Below are 12,160 nucleotides of genomic sequence, written 5' to 3' on the forward strand. Positions count from 1 at the left end.
TATATATTATTTTTTTTTAACATCATGAACCCACAAGGGACCTAGGTGCATTAGCTGATGTTTACTGTTACCCTTTTAAGCAACATGTAAATCAGTGGCCTAATTCTGTGGCTATAGTTTGGAAATAACAGCTCTATTAATCTGTCTGGTAGTGTAATCAATCATTAGTGCAGCTCCACACTCTTTCATAACAGAGCTGCACAGGTCAGCTCTGCAGCCTGTGCAACATGAAGTATTAATTACTCATGTTTGCCAGCAAACTTCAAATACTGTAGTTTCACTCCTCTGAAATCCTTTCCAATTAGGTGAAACTGAAGATGTGTGTGTGTGTTCATAGATCCATCTATCCATGTGTGTATATAGTGTAGAGCAGACCTTCCCAAAGTCCCCCTAGGGGGGGCGCAGAGTTATGGCAGGGGAGGCGGCGGTATGAAAAGGAAAAAAAAACAAAACGCTTGGACACTGCTAGCACTGGGCGCCCACAGAAACACAAAGCAGGAGATGAAGCATCGCTGAATAGGTTTCCAAACCAACTTCATTCTAAGCCAAAGACTAGAAAATATGGTGAAGCATGTCTTCCCTTTGGTTTCACCTGCACAAGTGCCATGGTAGGTCTCCCCTGCAGAATTGGTTTTCCCTTCGTTGGGAGCAGCGCTGGGCTCTTCAAATCATGGACAAACTATATTGCACGTTCTTGATTTTTAGTTCACAAACACTTGTTATAATAACTAACTACTCCTGACATTTTGGAGATGTTTAGCTCTTTATACAGTTAAGTTACAGCGGGATAAAAAAAATAATATCAGGCTGATCCTGCCACAATTTGTTCCCCCGGACAAACAGTATCCTGCAGTTGTTTATGTTTTTAAACCCATTTTGCACAGAGAGGCATTTTTTGAAAAATGTATTGATAGCAATGTTGAATATTATTACACAGAAGAAAAAAAAACAACTACACGTAAAATAATTACACCGTGACGCCTCTGCCTTTGTAAATGGAGGGACAGTAACTGTGTGTAAAACCTGCAGATAGTCAGATTAACAGTAACAGTATTTTGTCTCTCTCTGCCATTCTGCAATTCATCTCATGCAAACAATAACGTGGCGCACAGCGTGACGTGAAAAAGGGCACATACCTTTGACGTTGCGTTACGAACTCTGTATTCCTCGTCCACACGTAAACGCAAAAAAGGAGTTCTAAAAAATCTCCGTTTTCGGTGATTCCAAATGCCGTTTACCTGTGGACGAAACAGCTGCGTTTTCAAAAATACCCGTGCAGCTGCGGACGTAGCGTAAAAGAGTTAGTAGTTTATTTTATTACTACCTGTAATTTATTGCAGATTACTTGTATTTGCTTAATTGTTTACTAAATGTTTGAGGTGTGAAATAAACGCAATGGAGCAAAATATCGGCGTGTGTGGTTGGAGGATGTTTTTGGAGTACATTTTTCTTGTAAAACAAAAAAAGTTTGGGAACCACTGTTGTAGAGGATGACGTGGTAATTTTATTGCAGTCATTATTAAAAACATATATTTCTGTATAGCTTTAATTCCAAGTTTATGTTGTTCTTCTTTTGCACAGCTGTCAATTTATGCTTTTTTTATGTTACCTTATAAACCACTATTTTTCTTAAACCTGTGAGAAAAGACAAGTAATTGTGTGAGGTTTTTTTGTCTGGTTGGTTGTTTTGGGGGTTTTTCCCCCCTAATTTTTTAGAATCCCTATTACAGTAAATATCTCTTAAAACACAACCAGATTTCCTGATGTCCATATTTCAAAACTTACATAATCATTAAACACGCATAGAAGTATCCATAAGTACAACACTAAAGACACAAAGACGTGAATCTGTGAAAGAACCTCTATTTTTTATCTGTTTAATGTGTGGTAACCTGTTCCAGGTAGAATAAAATCTTTACAGACACAGGCGGAAGCTGTTCTGGAAGCAGCTTTGAAATATGACAGAAACCACATATTTCAGAAAAGTCAAACAAAAGTTAGCAGGAGTCCAAGGGGGAAAGAGTTAAAAACCAGACTATTAATGTTGTAATGTTAATGTTGTAGTTTTGTGCATTTGTCCACATAAATTGGACCAATCCTCTAGGAGAAGTAACAATTCTAAATGATGATTTGATGATAGATGCCTGAATATGGATCCTGTGGATGGATGCCTCACCATTGCATGAGCTCACATGCTCAACCAGATGAGCCCATAAAAGCAAGAACAAAGGGCTAAAAGTTATTAATCAGTTCACCTACTGAGAAGAATTTTTGACTAAACTTTTTGTCATATATATAAAAGACAAAATCACTCAACAATAGTACAATAACACTACAACGGAAAAAAGAAGAATAAATATCAACTTATTTCTCATAAAGTTACAACTCCCACCACTATTATGATGGAAGTAAAGAGTGTTGATGCAGTCATACATTTTCCTGCATGCACATCCATCAAAGTAATGGCCATCAAACTGCCTGTTCACAGAGTATTTATTTTACATTTCAAAATCTTAAAAATATTCTGGATAATCTATTATATGTTATAAAAAATGAATATTTGGGTAATGGCAGTGAATCCAAAACTCTAGTTTTGGTTGGCATGGTATCTTTGTGAAGAAAACGACAACGGTTCTGATCCATCACGCCTGCCAACAATTATATGTATCAGTTATGTAATGTCCTCTAGACATGCACAGATGCATTAGATTTAAGAGCGCAAGGAAGGTGAACATGCTGGAGGGGACATAGACATCAATCAGCTCATAATCTGAGAGGGCATACTATCAATGACAAGAGAGAAATAAACAAGACAGCCAGGATAATACAGCAAATATACCTCAATAAACAGGAGCAGCAGTGGGACTGTGCAATGAATCTCTTCTGCTGATTTTTCAGCAGCTATAACACAGTGGATGCTGTCAGCGTGGAAGTCAATAAGTGATTGAGTAATTGTGACCCCAAAGACACCTGAGTGACAGAAATAAAAAGGCTTGGAGGTTGCAAGGACAAAGAAAATGGAAAAATGAAGCAAAACTAACCTGAGGGGACATGCAACCTTCACCAGTTCCATTTAAAACAGACAGCAGCAGCTGCTGTTTAGTCATTACTGTGAAACTGAGAGTGTACCCACTGTTCATGTGCATTCACACCCACTGAGCACTTGATTAGAAACATACGTGCAATCCAACACAAGCTCTGCCATATATTCTATTTTTCCTCTTCTGTTGTAATGGAAGAAATCTCCTCATTCCCAGCCCCCTTTTTTACAGGGTGTTTCCCCTGGGGTCAATTCTTGATCTTATCGCATTAAGTCTATGAATAAATAGTCTCCAGCTAACTTGAGCTTTGACCTAAGTAAATACTTGAGTTTATGGTTTCAATCTCTAGTTTCAAATTGTATTAAATATAACACATTGCTTAGTTTGTAAGCATCATGGCCCCATTAGTGTCCAAAGGGACAATAAAGCAGAGTAATGTGCAGCTTCTTGGTTTCTGAAGTCAGACGCACCCTTCACTTGTTAGCTGAGACTGCAAAAAAGAGAAAACAGTGAAAACACTTGCTTGAGTGTTAACAGAAGACTTCACTGTACTTAAGGTGATGTCTTGGTCGCTACATCCATTATAGTATATGCAGACCGTGTTTCAGTGTAGCTGCAGTGAAAGACCCTATCAGCCATGTCATTTTGAGTCAGTCATCAAATTGAAATACATTTATGGCATTGACAACATTTACATCTACTTCTTGATATTAAAAAAATGTTTTGTTGATGTTATTTTTTCTGATGAATCAGGATTCTTTTTTCTTTTTTTTTTGATAATCGGAGCTCTGTTTGGAGGCAATATTTGGCCCATTTTAAATATGGCTGTATTTCAAGTTTTCAACTGAAAGTAGTGATTTAGGCACAAAAGACTGCCCACCCAAAGAAATCTTCAGTTAAGCAAAGAATTGAAACAGTTTAACTGTCAGGTAAAACTACCACAAATCACAAATTTTCCTCATTGCTACAGTTTCAGGGATGTTAGCATCCTCATTCTCCTGGACACCACCTTCTGACAGCTCCTCATTCCATCCTCCTCAACCACTTCTCTGACAATGTTTGCATCACTGGTGTATCAGGCTACCAGCTTCAGTAATACCACTGCAGACAAGACAAATGGACTGAACTGGACTCTGTGTAGACGAGGGCCTATTTTTTACCCCCTAACCATACCTAAAATGAAGCTGACCCACTCTCTGGAACAGGCTCCCCTATGGGATCTGAATCATCTCTGAGCATTTGCAAAAAGCATCATTATTATTATTATTAAATACTGCTGTGCAATCTCTAAAACCTTCAAGAAAGGAAGATGGATCCATTTGAAACTCTTAACACTGGAATAAGCAACAAGATTTTTTTTTTTTTTATCGTCACACTTAGAGTAACAGAAAGCAAGAGATTTGTGCAGAGAGGTTGTCGTATCTGTAAGCTGGACAGTGCGAACAGCTTTAAGCCACTGGCCAATGAACAGCTTACTTGAGGTAGGGATTAAATGTCTTGCATGAATGGACACAGATATTGCAAAAAATGTGCAGGAAGTAACCAAGTTCTGAACTAAGCTTATCTGGAAATAATTTGAACCACTGACTTTCCTGTCCTGGGATTGCATATTTCTACTTCAGATCACTTCTCAATACCAATAGATGTTTGAAATGATCTCAGATGACAACAGTGGCAAATAAAGTATGTATTATGATATTGGTGAAATATAAAATTACTGCCGTTAACCTTAGACACATTCCTAAAGTGATAATGTCAGACTTGAAGTGGCTTCACTGAACATTTATTCCCCTCTCAGTATTTTTCTGCTGCACAAAATTCCAACAACACAAAACTGCTCCTCCACCCCACTGCTCTGGAGTGTGTTTATATCCATCAATATATGCAAATTATGTCCCAACTGTCTGCTGTGTACCCAAATAACCTCCCTTCATCACCAGATCGAGAACCACAGAGCTTAAGAATAATCTAATAAAAGCTGACTTTGTCATTAAACAATAATTGAATAATTTTCAGGCAGTGCCTCTGAATGATTTAAGTCTCAGAAAACTGGAAGAGATACATCTTTGGCAGGGCCTCCTATCTCATATTTGCAAATCTGGCTGGCAGCTCTGAATGTGCAGTGATAGCAGTCATTCTGAAAGTGATCCCACTGTGCCACAGTCTTTGAGGTTGTGGACCTAAGAAAACAGATTTATTTAAGTGACAATGATTGTGAATTTGGCTTTGCCAAGTGTTTGGAAAACTGCAAGCTCTCTCGACACAATGCGATGTTTTAAAACTATCCCTGCCAACTTATTATCTTCATAAAGAAATGCTAGTGGCAATCCATTGTTTGAGGATTTCTTTGGGCATTTTTGCTTTGTTTTCATTTTTTGCGATATGAAGCTTAGCGAAAGTGCATGATGAAGCTTTAGGAGGGATGCTTTATCATCTCTGTGCCACTTCTACATTCATCACTGAAGAGTCCATTAGTTCGAAATCTAATGTTGCAGTCAGTCAAGGACAGGAAAGGGAAAGCCAACTTGTTTAGAACAAAACGCAGATGCAACAACTGTGGTTGAATTGATCAGTGTTCGTTGGATTAAATGACTATTTTTGATGTGAATGCCGCCTCTTGTAGCGATGAACCCCAGAGAGAATTTTCTTACTTCTTTATCTTTCTTCATTTAGTTTCTCTGTTATAGTTAGCTAACACTAGCTGTCTACTGATATAAAGCTGATGTGTTGTCAACACAAACACCATGGATGAATTAGTTAGCAGACTTTCAGTTTCTACCTTGTCTTTGCTCAAAGTGATAATTAAAGTAGATGTGAATTCCTAATTGAAGTAGCTGGCACTGACAGCACATGCATAACTGTATGGGACTGCATGCATTTTAAAAAAAAAGTCTAACGATGAAGCTTTAGTATGTTCAAGAAGTCTCTCCTTGAACCTACCTTGGTACTAAGTTGATTCCAAAATTTCCAACAAGACAGTCACCACACACTGATTCACATGCAACCTTCACAAAACTCAAGGTTTCTTTGTCTCAGAAAATGGGTAATTTTGTAAATGGAGTGGTATTGGAAGCAAGTACAAAATATTTGTTATTATGACATCCCCGTTTGTATAAATCTGATGTAACTGAATCATTAATAATGTAATTGAAAATTAAAAAAATAATCAGAAAATCAGAGCTGACGTCTCGTCCTGCTGCAGATAAGAAAATTTATCTGAGTGCATCAAAACAAAAAATCAGCAGGATAACAGCAAAGCATTATTTATTTTTAATAGCCTAGTATTTCTGGCAGCTCATAATCTTTGGTGCTCATGACATCTGATCTAACATTTTTACAAATGAACACACACTCATATTAAGCATAAGCAACCACAGTTTGCATGCTCAACCCCTATCTTTGTGTGTACTTGTGGATTTCCTACAGAGAAAACGACAACGTGTCAAGGTTCATGTGTGTTTTTCGCTGTAATTCTAGCATGAATTAACTTTGATTATACTTGTTCCAGCAGGAGTGAGTGCACTGTGGGAGTTCTGTCAGGTGTCACTACTAACTTTACCACAGCACAGCGGGGTGCATGTGTGCACGTTTCAAGGGATTACTGAGGAGCAGATGGTGTTTTTGCCTGTCAAAATGGTGGATGAGACAACAGCAATTAAATCTGCAGATTATTTAATAATATATGGAAGGCAGAGTTAGGACAGAGTGGTTAACGGTGCAAACAGAATATGATCACCTTAGTTCTGATTTTTCCCTCGGTTTTGAATGTAACTTAAAACATGAACATAGATCTCTGTTGTGTTTAGCAGTCATGTTTTTTTCTTTCTGATCAACACAGGGAAATAACTGCAATTTTCCAAACATCACGCAGTTGTGATTTGATTTGCAGTATCGTCTGTTACAAGTCAAGCCTTAGTTCAATAATCCAATTTTTAACAGATTTAAAATGTGAAGAATGATCATTGCAAAACGGTAATTGGTCTTTATTATAATGCTAGAATACTCAATTAAAAGTATCCTTGGGGACAGTGAGTTGCATGAGTGAAGCCACGCAAAACCAAAAAAAAAAACTGAAGAAGCATAAATTAATGTAATTAATTTAATATTAATCAATTTAATCAGGTATACGTTTTTAACGCTTGTTAACACAGATCAGCCAGGTATTTTTTAGTTTTAGGGTTATACTTACAATTAAGCACTTAGTTCCAATGACAACCTGCGCATGAGGTTTGGGAATACATTATACATGAACTTTGTTACAGATACATCAAGAAACATGTAGGTTTTATTTAATATATGAATGCAAGAAAGTGCAACAAACATTTTATAAGATCCTTTTCAGCACAGGGAATTCAAGATTATTAATATTTATTTATTTATGGGCATTTGAAACATGACAGTTTTGTCACATAAGCTTGGTCCACTAGAGGAAAAAGACTGTCTGAGCCAGAGAATGGTTAAAGTAGCCTTTTAAATGGGTGACAGAATTTTTATGGGCTGTCCCCACAGGAATAAATCTTATAAAACTATCAAACAAATCCCAAAACAAGCTGCTGTTTACAAAACTGTCAACAGCCCAAGTGTCTTTTTTTTTATATATTAAATGCATTTAGCAGACTTGGGTTCATATTTACAGGATATTTACAGTATATCTTTTATTATGGCATGGAATAGGAAAGAGTCGCATATTTGCTGCACAGAGTACAGGAGATCAATAAAAAAAATAAACATGGTATTGATTCTTTTGCTTCCAAACTAATAAAAAGTGGACTTTCAGACATGTCATGGCTTCTAAAAATACAATGAGCAAACCTTCAAAGACTGCTTAACATAAATCGAGCAGTGTTAGATGAGGCAGAGTCACAACTAAACACAGCCTTATGGCCTGTGGTCTACATGTTACTGTCAGTAGGGGGAAGTGTCCCAGTCAACTGGTCTGTGGGGAACTCTTGCTTGCACTGTTGGTCCCATAGCCAGCTATGGTGGTGTGTTAATGTAACACACAGAGCTGAACTTCAGCAATTAAAAACAATGAAATGTCCACTCTAGCTGTAATCTGATGATTTTCATGTTAATTTTTTATCTTTAATGATTTTTAATAATGTGGCCCACTCGTATATTGTTTGCAAACTTAGCAAAAGAAACAATGATTCTGATTCAGCCAGTCAGTATTTAATCTGTGCATTATCCACATCAAGCTATGTGCTGTTGGTTCTTTGAAGTATTGCACCCTGGTACGTTTGTGTAGGTTGCAGATGCCTCTGAGTAAGCAAAAAACCTACGCAAATGGACACAAACACAACACCAGTCATGAAGTTATACTGTCAGTCATACCTGCTTTAGTGGTGCCATTTTCATGTATCTACATGGAAGTCAGATCGCTGAAGAAGGTTGTAGTACTAAATAAAAAACAATCTTCCCTTGGTGGTTGGACTCATCTCAAAGGGGGGATGAGTCAGACTACAGAGATGAGGTCAACAGACTGACTGAGTGGTGTTCAGTTAACAACCTCCAACTGAACACCACGAAAACTAAAGAACTTATCTTGGACTTCAGGAAGGGCAGAGCAGACCCGGCCCCACTTTACATTCACGGGAGCTGTGTGGAGAGGGTACACTCCATGAGGTTTCTGGGCGTGCAGATCTCTGATGACCTCTCCTGGACCGCAAATACCACGGCGGTGGTAAAAAAGGCCCAGCAGCGTTTCCACTTTCTAAGAGTGCTCAGGAGGAACAACCTGGAGGAGAGGCTGCTGGTGACATTTTACAGAGCCACCATAGAGAGCATCCTAACGTACGGCATAACAACATGGTATGCAGAGTGCTCAGCTGCGGACAGGAAAGTACTGCAGAGGGTCATCAACACAGCCCAGAAGATCACTGGCTGCTCTCTGCCCAGCCTGGAGGTCACTGCAAACTCTCGGTACCTCAGCAGAGCTGGCAATATCATCAAGGACCACTCTCACCCCAGCAATCAACTGTTTGAACTATTACGGTCAGGCCGACGGTACAGGTCACATAAAACCAGGACAAACAGATTCAGGGATAGCTTCTTTCCCAGAGCTATCACCGTAGTAAATAAGCACAAAAACAATTGAACCTGCTTGCTATACCATACCGTCACTGCCATTATATTATGCTGCTATTCATACTGTCATTATATTAATGCTGCTATCCTGTATATATCGTACTTACTATTGTTTGAGTACTTGCGATTGTTTTATTGTACTTTTTATATTTTACATTTATATTTATTATTGAATCTTGCACCAAAGGAGTGGCAGTCCAATTTCGTTGTACTCTGTACAATGACAATAAAGGCTATTCTATTCTAGTGGACCTGGGTTAAAGGTTTTCAAGCTAGTGTTTCCTGACTATTGGGCACTTACAGCCATTTCTGATGGACTCCTACGGCTGATTATTAACATCCTGCAAGTGGCTGTAAATGTTAATTTCAACATTTACTCAAAGCTTCACGTCCATTTCCATCTTCCTCTAAATACAACTTTAGGCATATGTTGTATGTGTATATGCATGTGAACTGTAAAACATCAAACAGCACAGTGTAACAAAAACAATAAGAGGATAAATAATGTGTTGCTGCATTGAGTTTGATAAAACATGCACACGGATCCATCATTGTCAAGACTGATACCAAAACTCACAAAACATCATCCACCATGTCACAAATTATTTCCCAGCCCGTCTCTTCACACTTAGCTGAAATTTCCTTCGTTACTCCTGAAAACAATTTCTCTGTCAGGCTTTATTGTATTTGCCACTGAAGCTAACACCACTGACACAAATTTTTCTGCTGAAAAGAAAAAAAAAAAAAAAAAGGTCTCTTTATAAGAAATTGTATCTTCCATTGTTCCATATTAATGCTCAAAAAGGTGAGATTCTCAGCTGCCTTGGTGCCAATTATTTATGAACCTATTTGGCAATTAATAACTCATGCCTGAAGATACTGATTACTGAGAGTACTTTGACATATTTTAATGTTAATTGATGTATTCCGGTGAACACGGGTAGGCATCACTACTCAGTATAAATAAACAAGCAAAAAATGCATCCATGAATAAGGATTTCATTCATTTGTTTGAGGACAAAAACAGAATACACAACAGGTACTACATGGAAAAAAAAAGCCCTCAAAAAACAATTACTTGTTGAATTCTATGCCAGTAACTTGAACACCACTTGTTTTATTAAACTAACTATAATTGCAAATGTGGTAAGAGGTCCATGTGCCAGCCAGAATGACGTTAAAAGCATTTTATCCATCTGGGGGGATGCATTAACCTTAAACTGATATTTAAATGTCACGAAATTACGTGTGTGTGTGTGTGTGTGTGTGTGTGTGTGTGTGTGTGTGTACGACAAGCATATAGACAATGTAATTCAATAGAGGCCTACCCTTTCCAGCTGCATATTACATCAGATTATGCAGTGAGAGATGACTGATTGCTGATGTCTGTGTTTTCATCAATTAGGCCCATTTACCAAACAGTTCCAGTAGCACACAGCCTCAACCGTCTGAGTTTTGCAGCAACATTGTGTGAAGACAAACCTGTTTGGTAAAAATATGCAGTGTGGGAGTATGTGCACAGATGTCTGCATGTTTATGCTTCGAGGTGACTATGTACAGACAGCAACGTAACCTGCTTCTTGCGAGTGAAAAACATTGCTTGTAAAGATAAACACAAATTTAAATATTCCAGCAGGAGAAAGCAAGAAATATGATAAAATAAGAGAATATTTTCTATTTTACAAATGGAGATCTGAAAGACTTACTTTTAGTTGTAGAGCAGTCCAATACCCAGTTTCCTGTAACTGTAAACTAAGTCAGGCCTGATACAGGCCAGAAAACTTTGGACAACCACCAGTCACAAGGGAAAATGAGTACTGGCTGGTAAGTGGTTGATGAAAGTTGGTGTAGTTGCTGAGATTAAAGATCATAGAGACCAGCCAGTGACCCACTGGCAAAAAGTGGAGAAGAGTGGTTGGTGAGTTGTTGCTGATAGTCGCTAGATGAAACTGGTCCCAAAGTGTTGCACTACATTGCACGGAAAACCTCATTGCAGCTACTTGAGTCATGTGTAGATTGTTGTGGTTGCCAGTAGTTTGCATGTAAGATGCCAACTTGTCTGCAAATACTAGCAAAAATACCAAGTGTTAATGAAACCATGAAAACTCTGATGCAAACCAAAAATGGAGCTCAAGTGCCACTACAGTTTGGAGAATAAAAGGTGAATGTTTACAGTAAGGTCAGGCGCTTGTCTCCATGCCAGAGCAAAGGGAAAACATCTCCTTGGTCTGGAGGTGGATTGCCCATCTGGGGGAGATGGTGCCTGGACCTGGAGGTTTAGAGTATGTTTGGGGAGTGTGTGTACAGTGTTCGTTTCTGTTGTCAGTTGTCTATTTTTATGTGTCAGGTTCGGTCACCACCACCACCACCTCTCTGGGAACATCTCAGCTTCATCCAGGTGTGGGGGCCTGTCTCCCCCCACCACATTCCCTGCCAGTGGCTGATGCCCTCACGCGTCGGTGGTTCTCGGTGTCTGGGTGCTCAGGTGTGTACTGGCTCACTCTTGGTGGCTGCTTGGTGGGGCCTGGCGCCCGTGGCTCAGTCGGGCTATTTTGTGTGTGCTAAAACCCAAAAGACACTCTGGCAGTCTGACTGCTAGAGCGTACTCATGTGAGGTAACACAGGTCTGGTTGAGTGGTTTGGACTCCTCTAGTCTGTTTAGAGCCAACTGGACCTCCAGATGGTCATTGTGAACCCTGGAAATTGGCCAAATGCAAAGTCCAAATGCTGAACCTTGTGCTAGGGCCTAGGACAGTTTGTTTACTTTGCTCTGTCCCAAAGGAAAAGAAAGAAAGAAAGAAAGACAACCTGAGGATGTTAATATTAATCGTAATAATCAAAATACAAGACTAAAAGCTAATTTTTTCCCAGAATAACACAGCAGTTGCTGTTGGAAGAGGTTACTGTGACCAAATCCAAGTCACTGTATGTTGTCTCAAACATCTGCAATCAGAGTCATTCCATCTGCTTATCCAAACATCTTATCTCATTAAAGAATGTCATTTAGGATTTTGTCTTTATAGGATAAGGCT

At 38.8% G+C, this 12,160-nt stretch overlaps 1 protein-coding gene across 1 annotated transcript in view; it reads left to right on the forward strand.

The window, feature by feature from the left end:
• The window catches only part of LOC106456263 (uncharacterized), a 15,028-nt gene extending 3,301 nt beyond the window's left edge, over positions 1-11,727 (forward strand). Inside the window, exon 4 of the mRNA XM_013911881.1 lies at positions 11,476-11,727. Within this exon, the coding sequence (XP_013767335.1) occupies positions 11,476-11,727 (252 nt within the window). The remainder of the gene's footprint in view (positions 1-11,475) is intronic.
• The last annotated feature ends 433 nt before the right edge of the window (positions 11,728-12,160 follow it).

This window comes from Pundamilia nyererei, unplaced genomic scaffold (assembly GCF_000239375.1).
Source record: "Pundamilia nyererei isolate P.nyererei 1_Seehausen unplaced genomic scaffold, PunNye1.0 scaffold00074, whole genome shotgun sequence".
Classification (NCBI taxonomy): Eukaryota; Metazoa; Chordata; class Actinopteri; order Cichliformes; family Cichlidae; genus Pundamilia; species Pundamilia nyererei.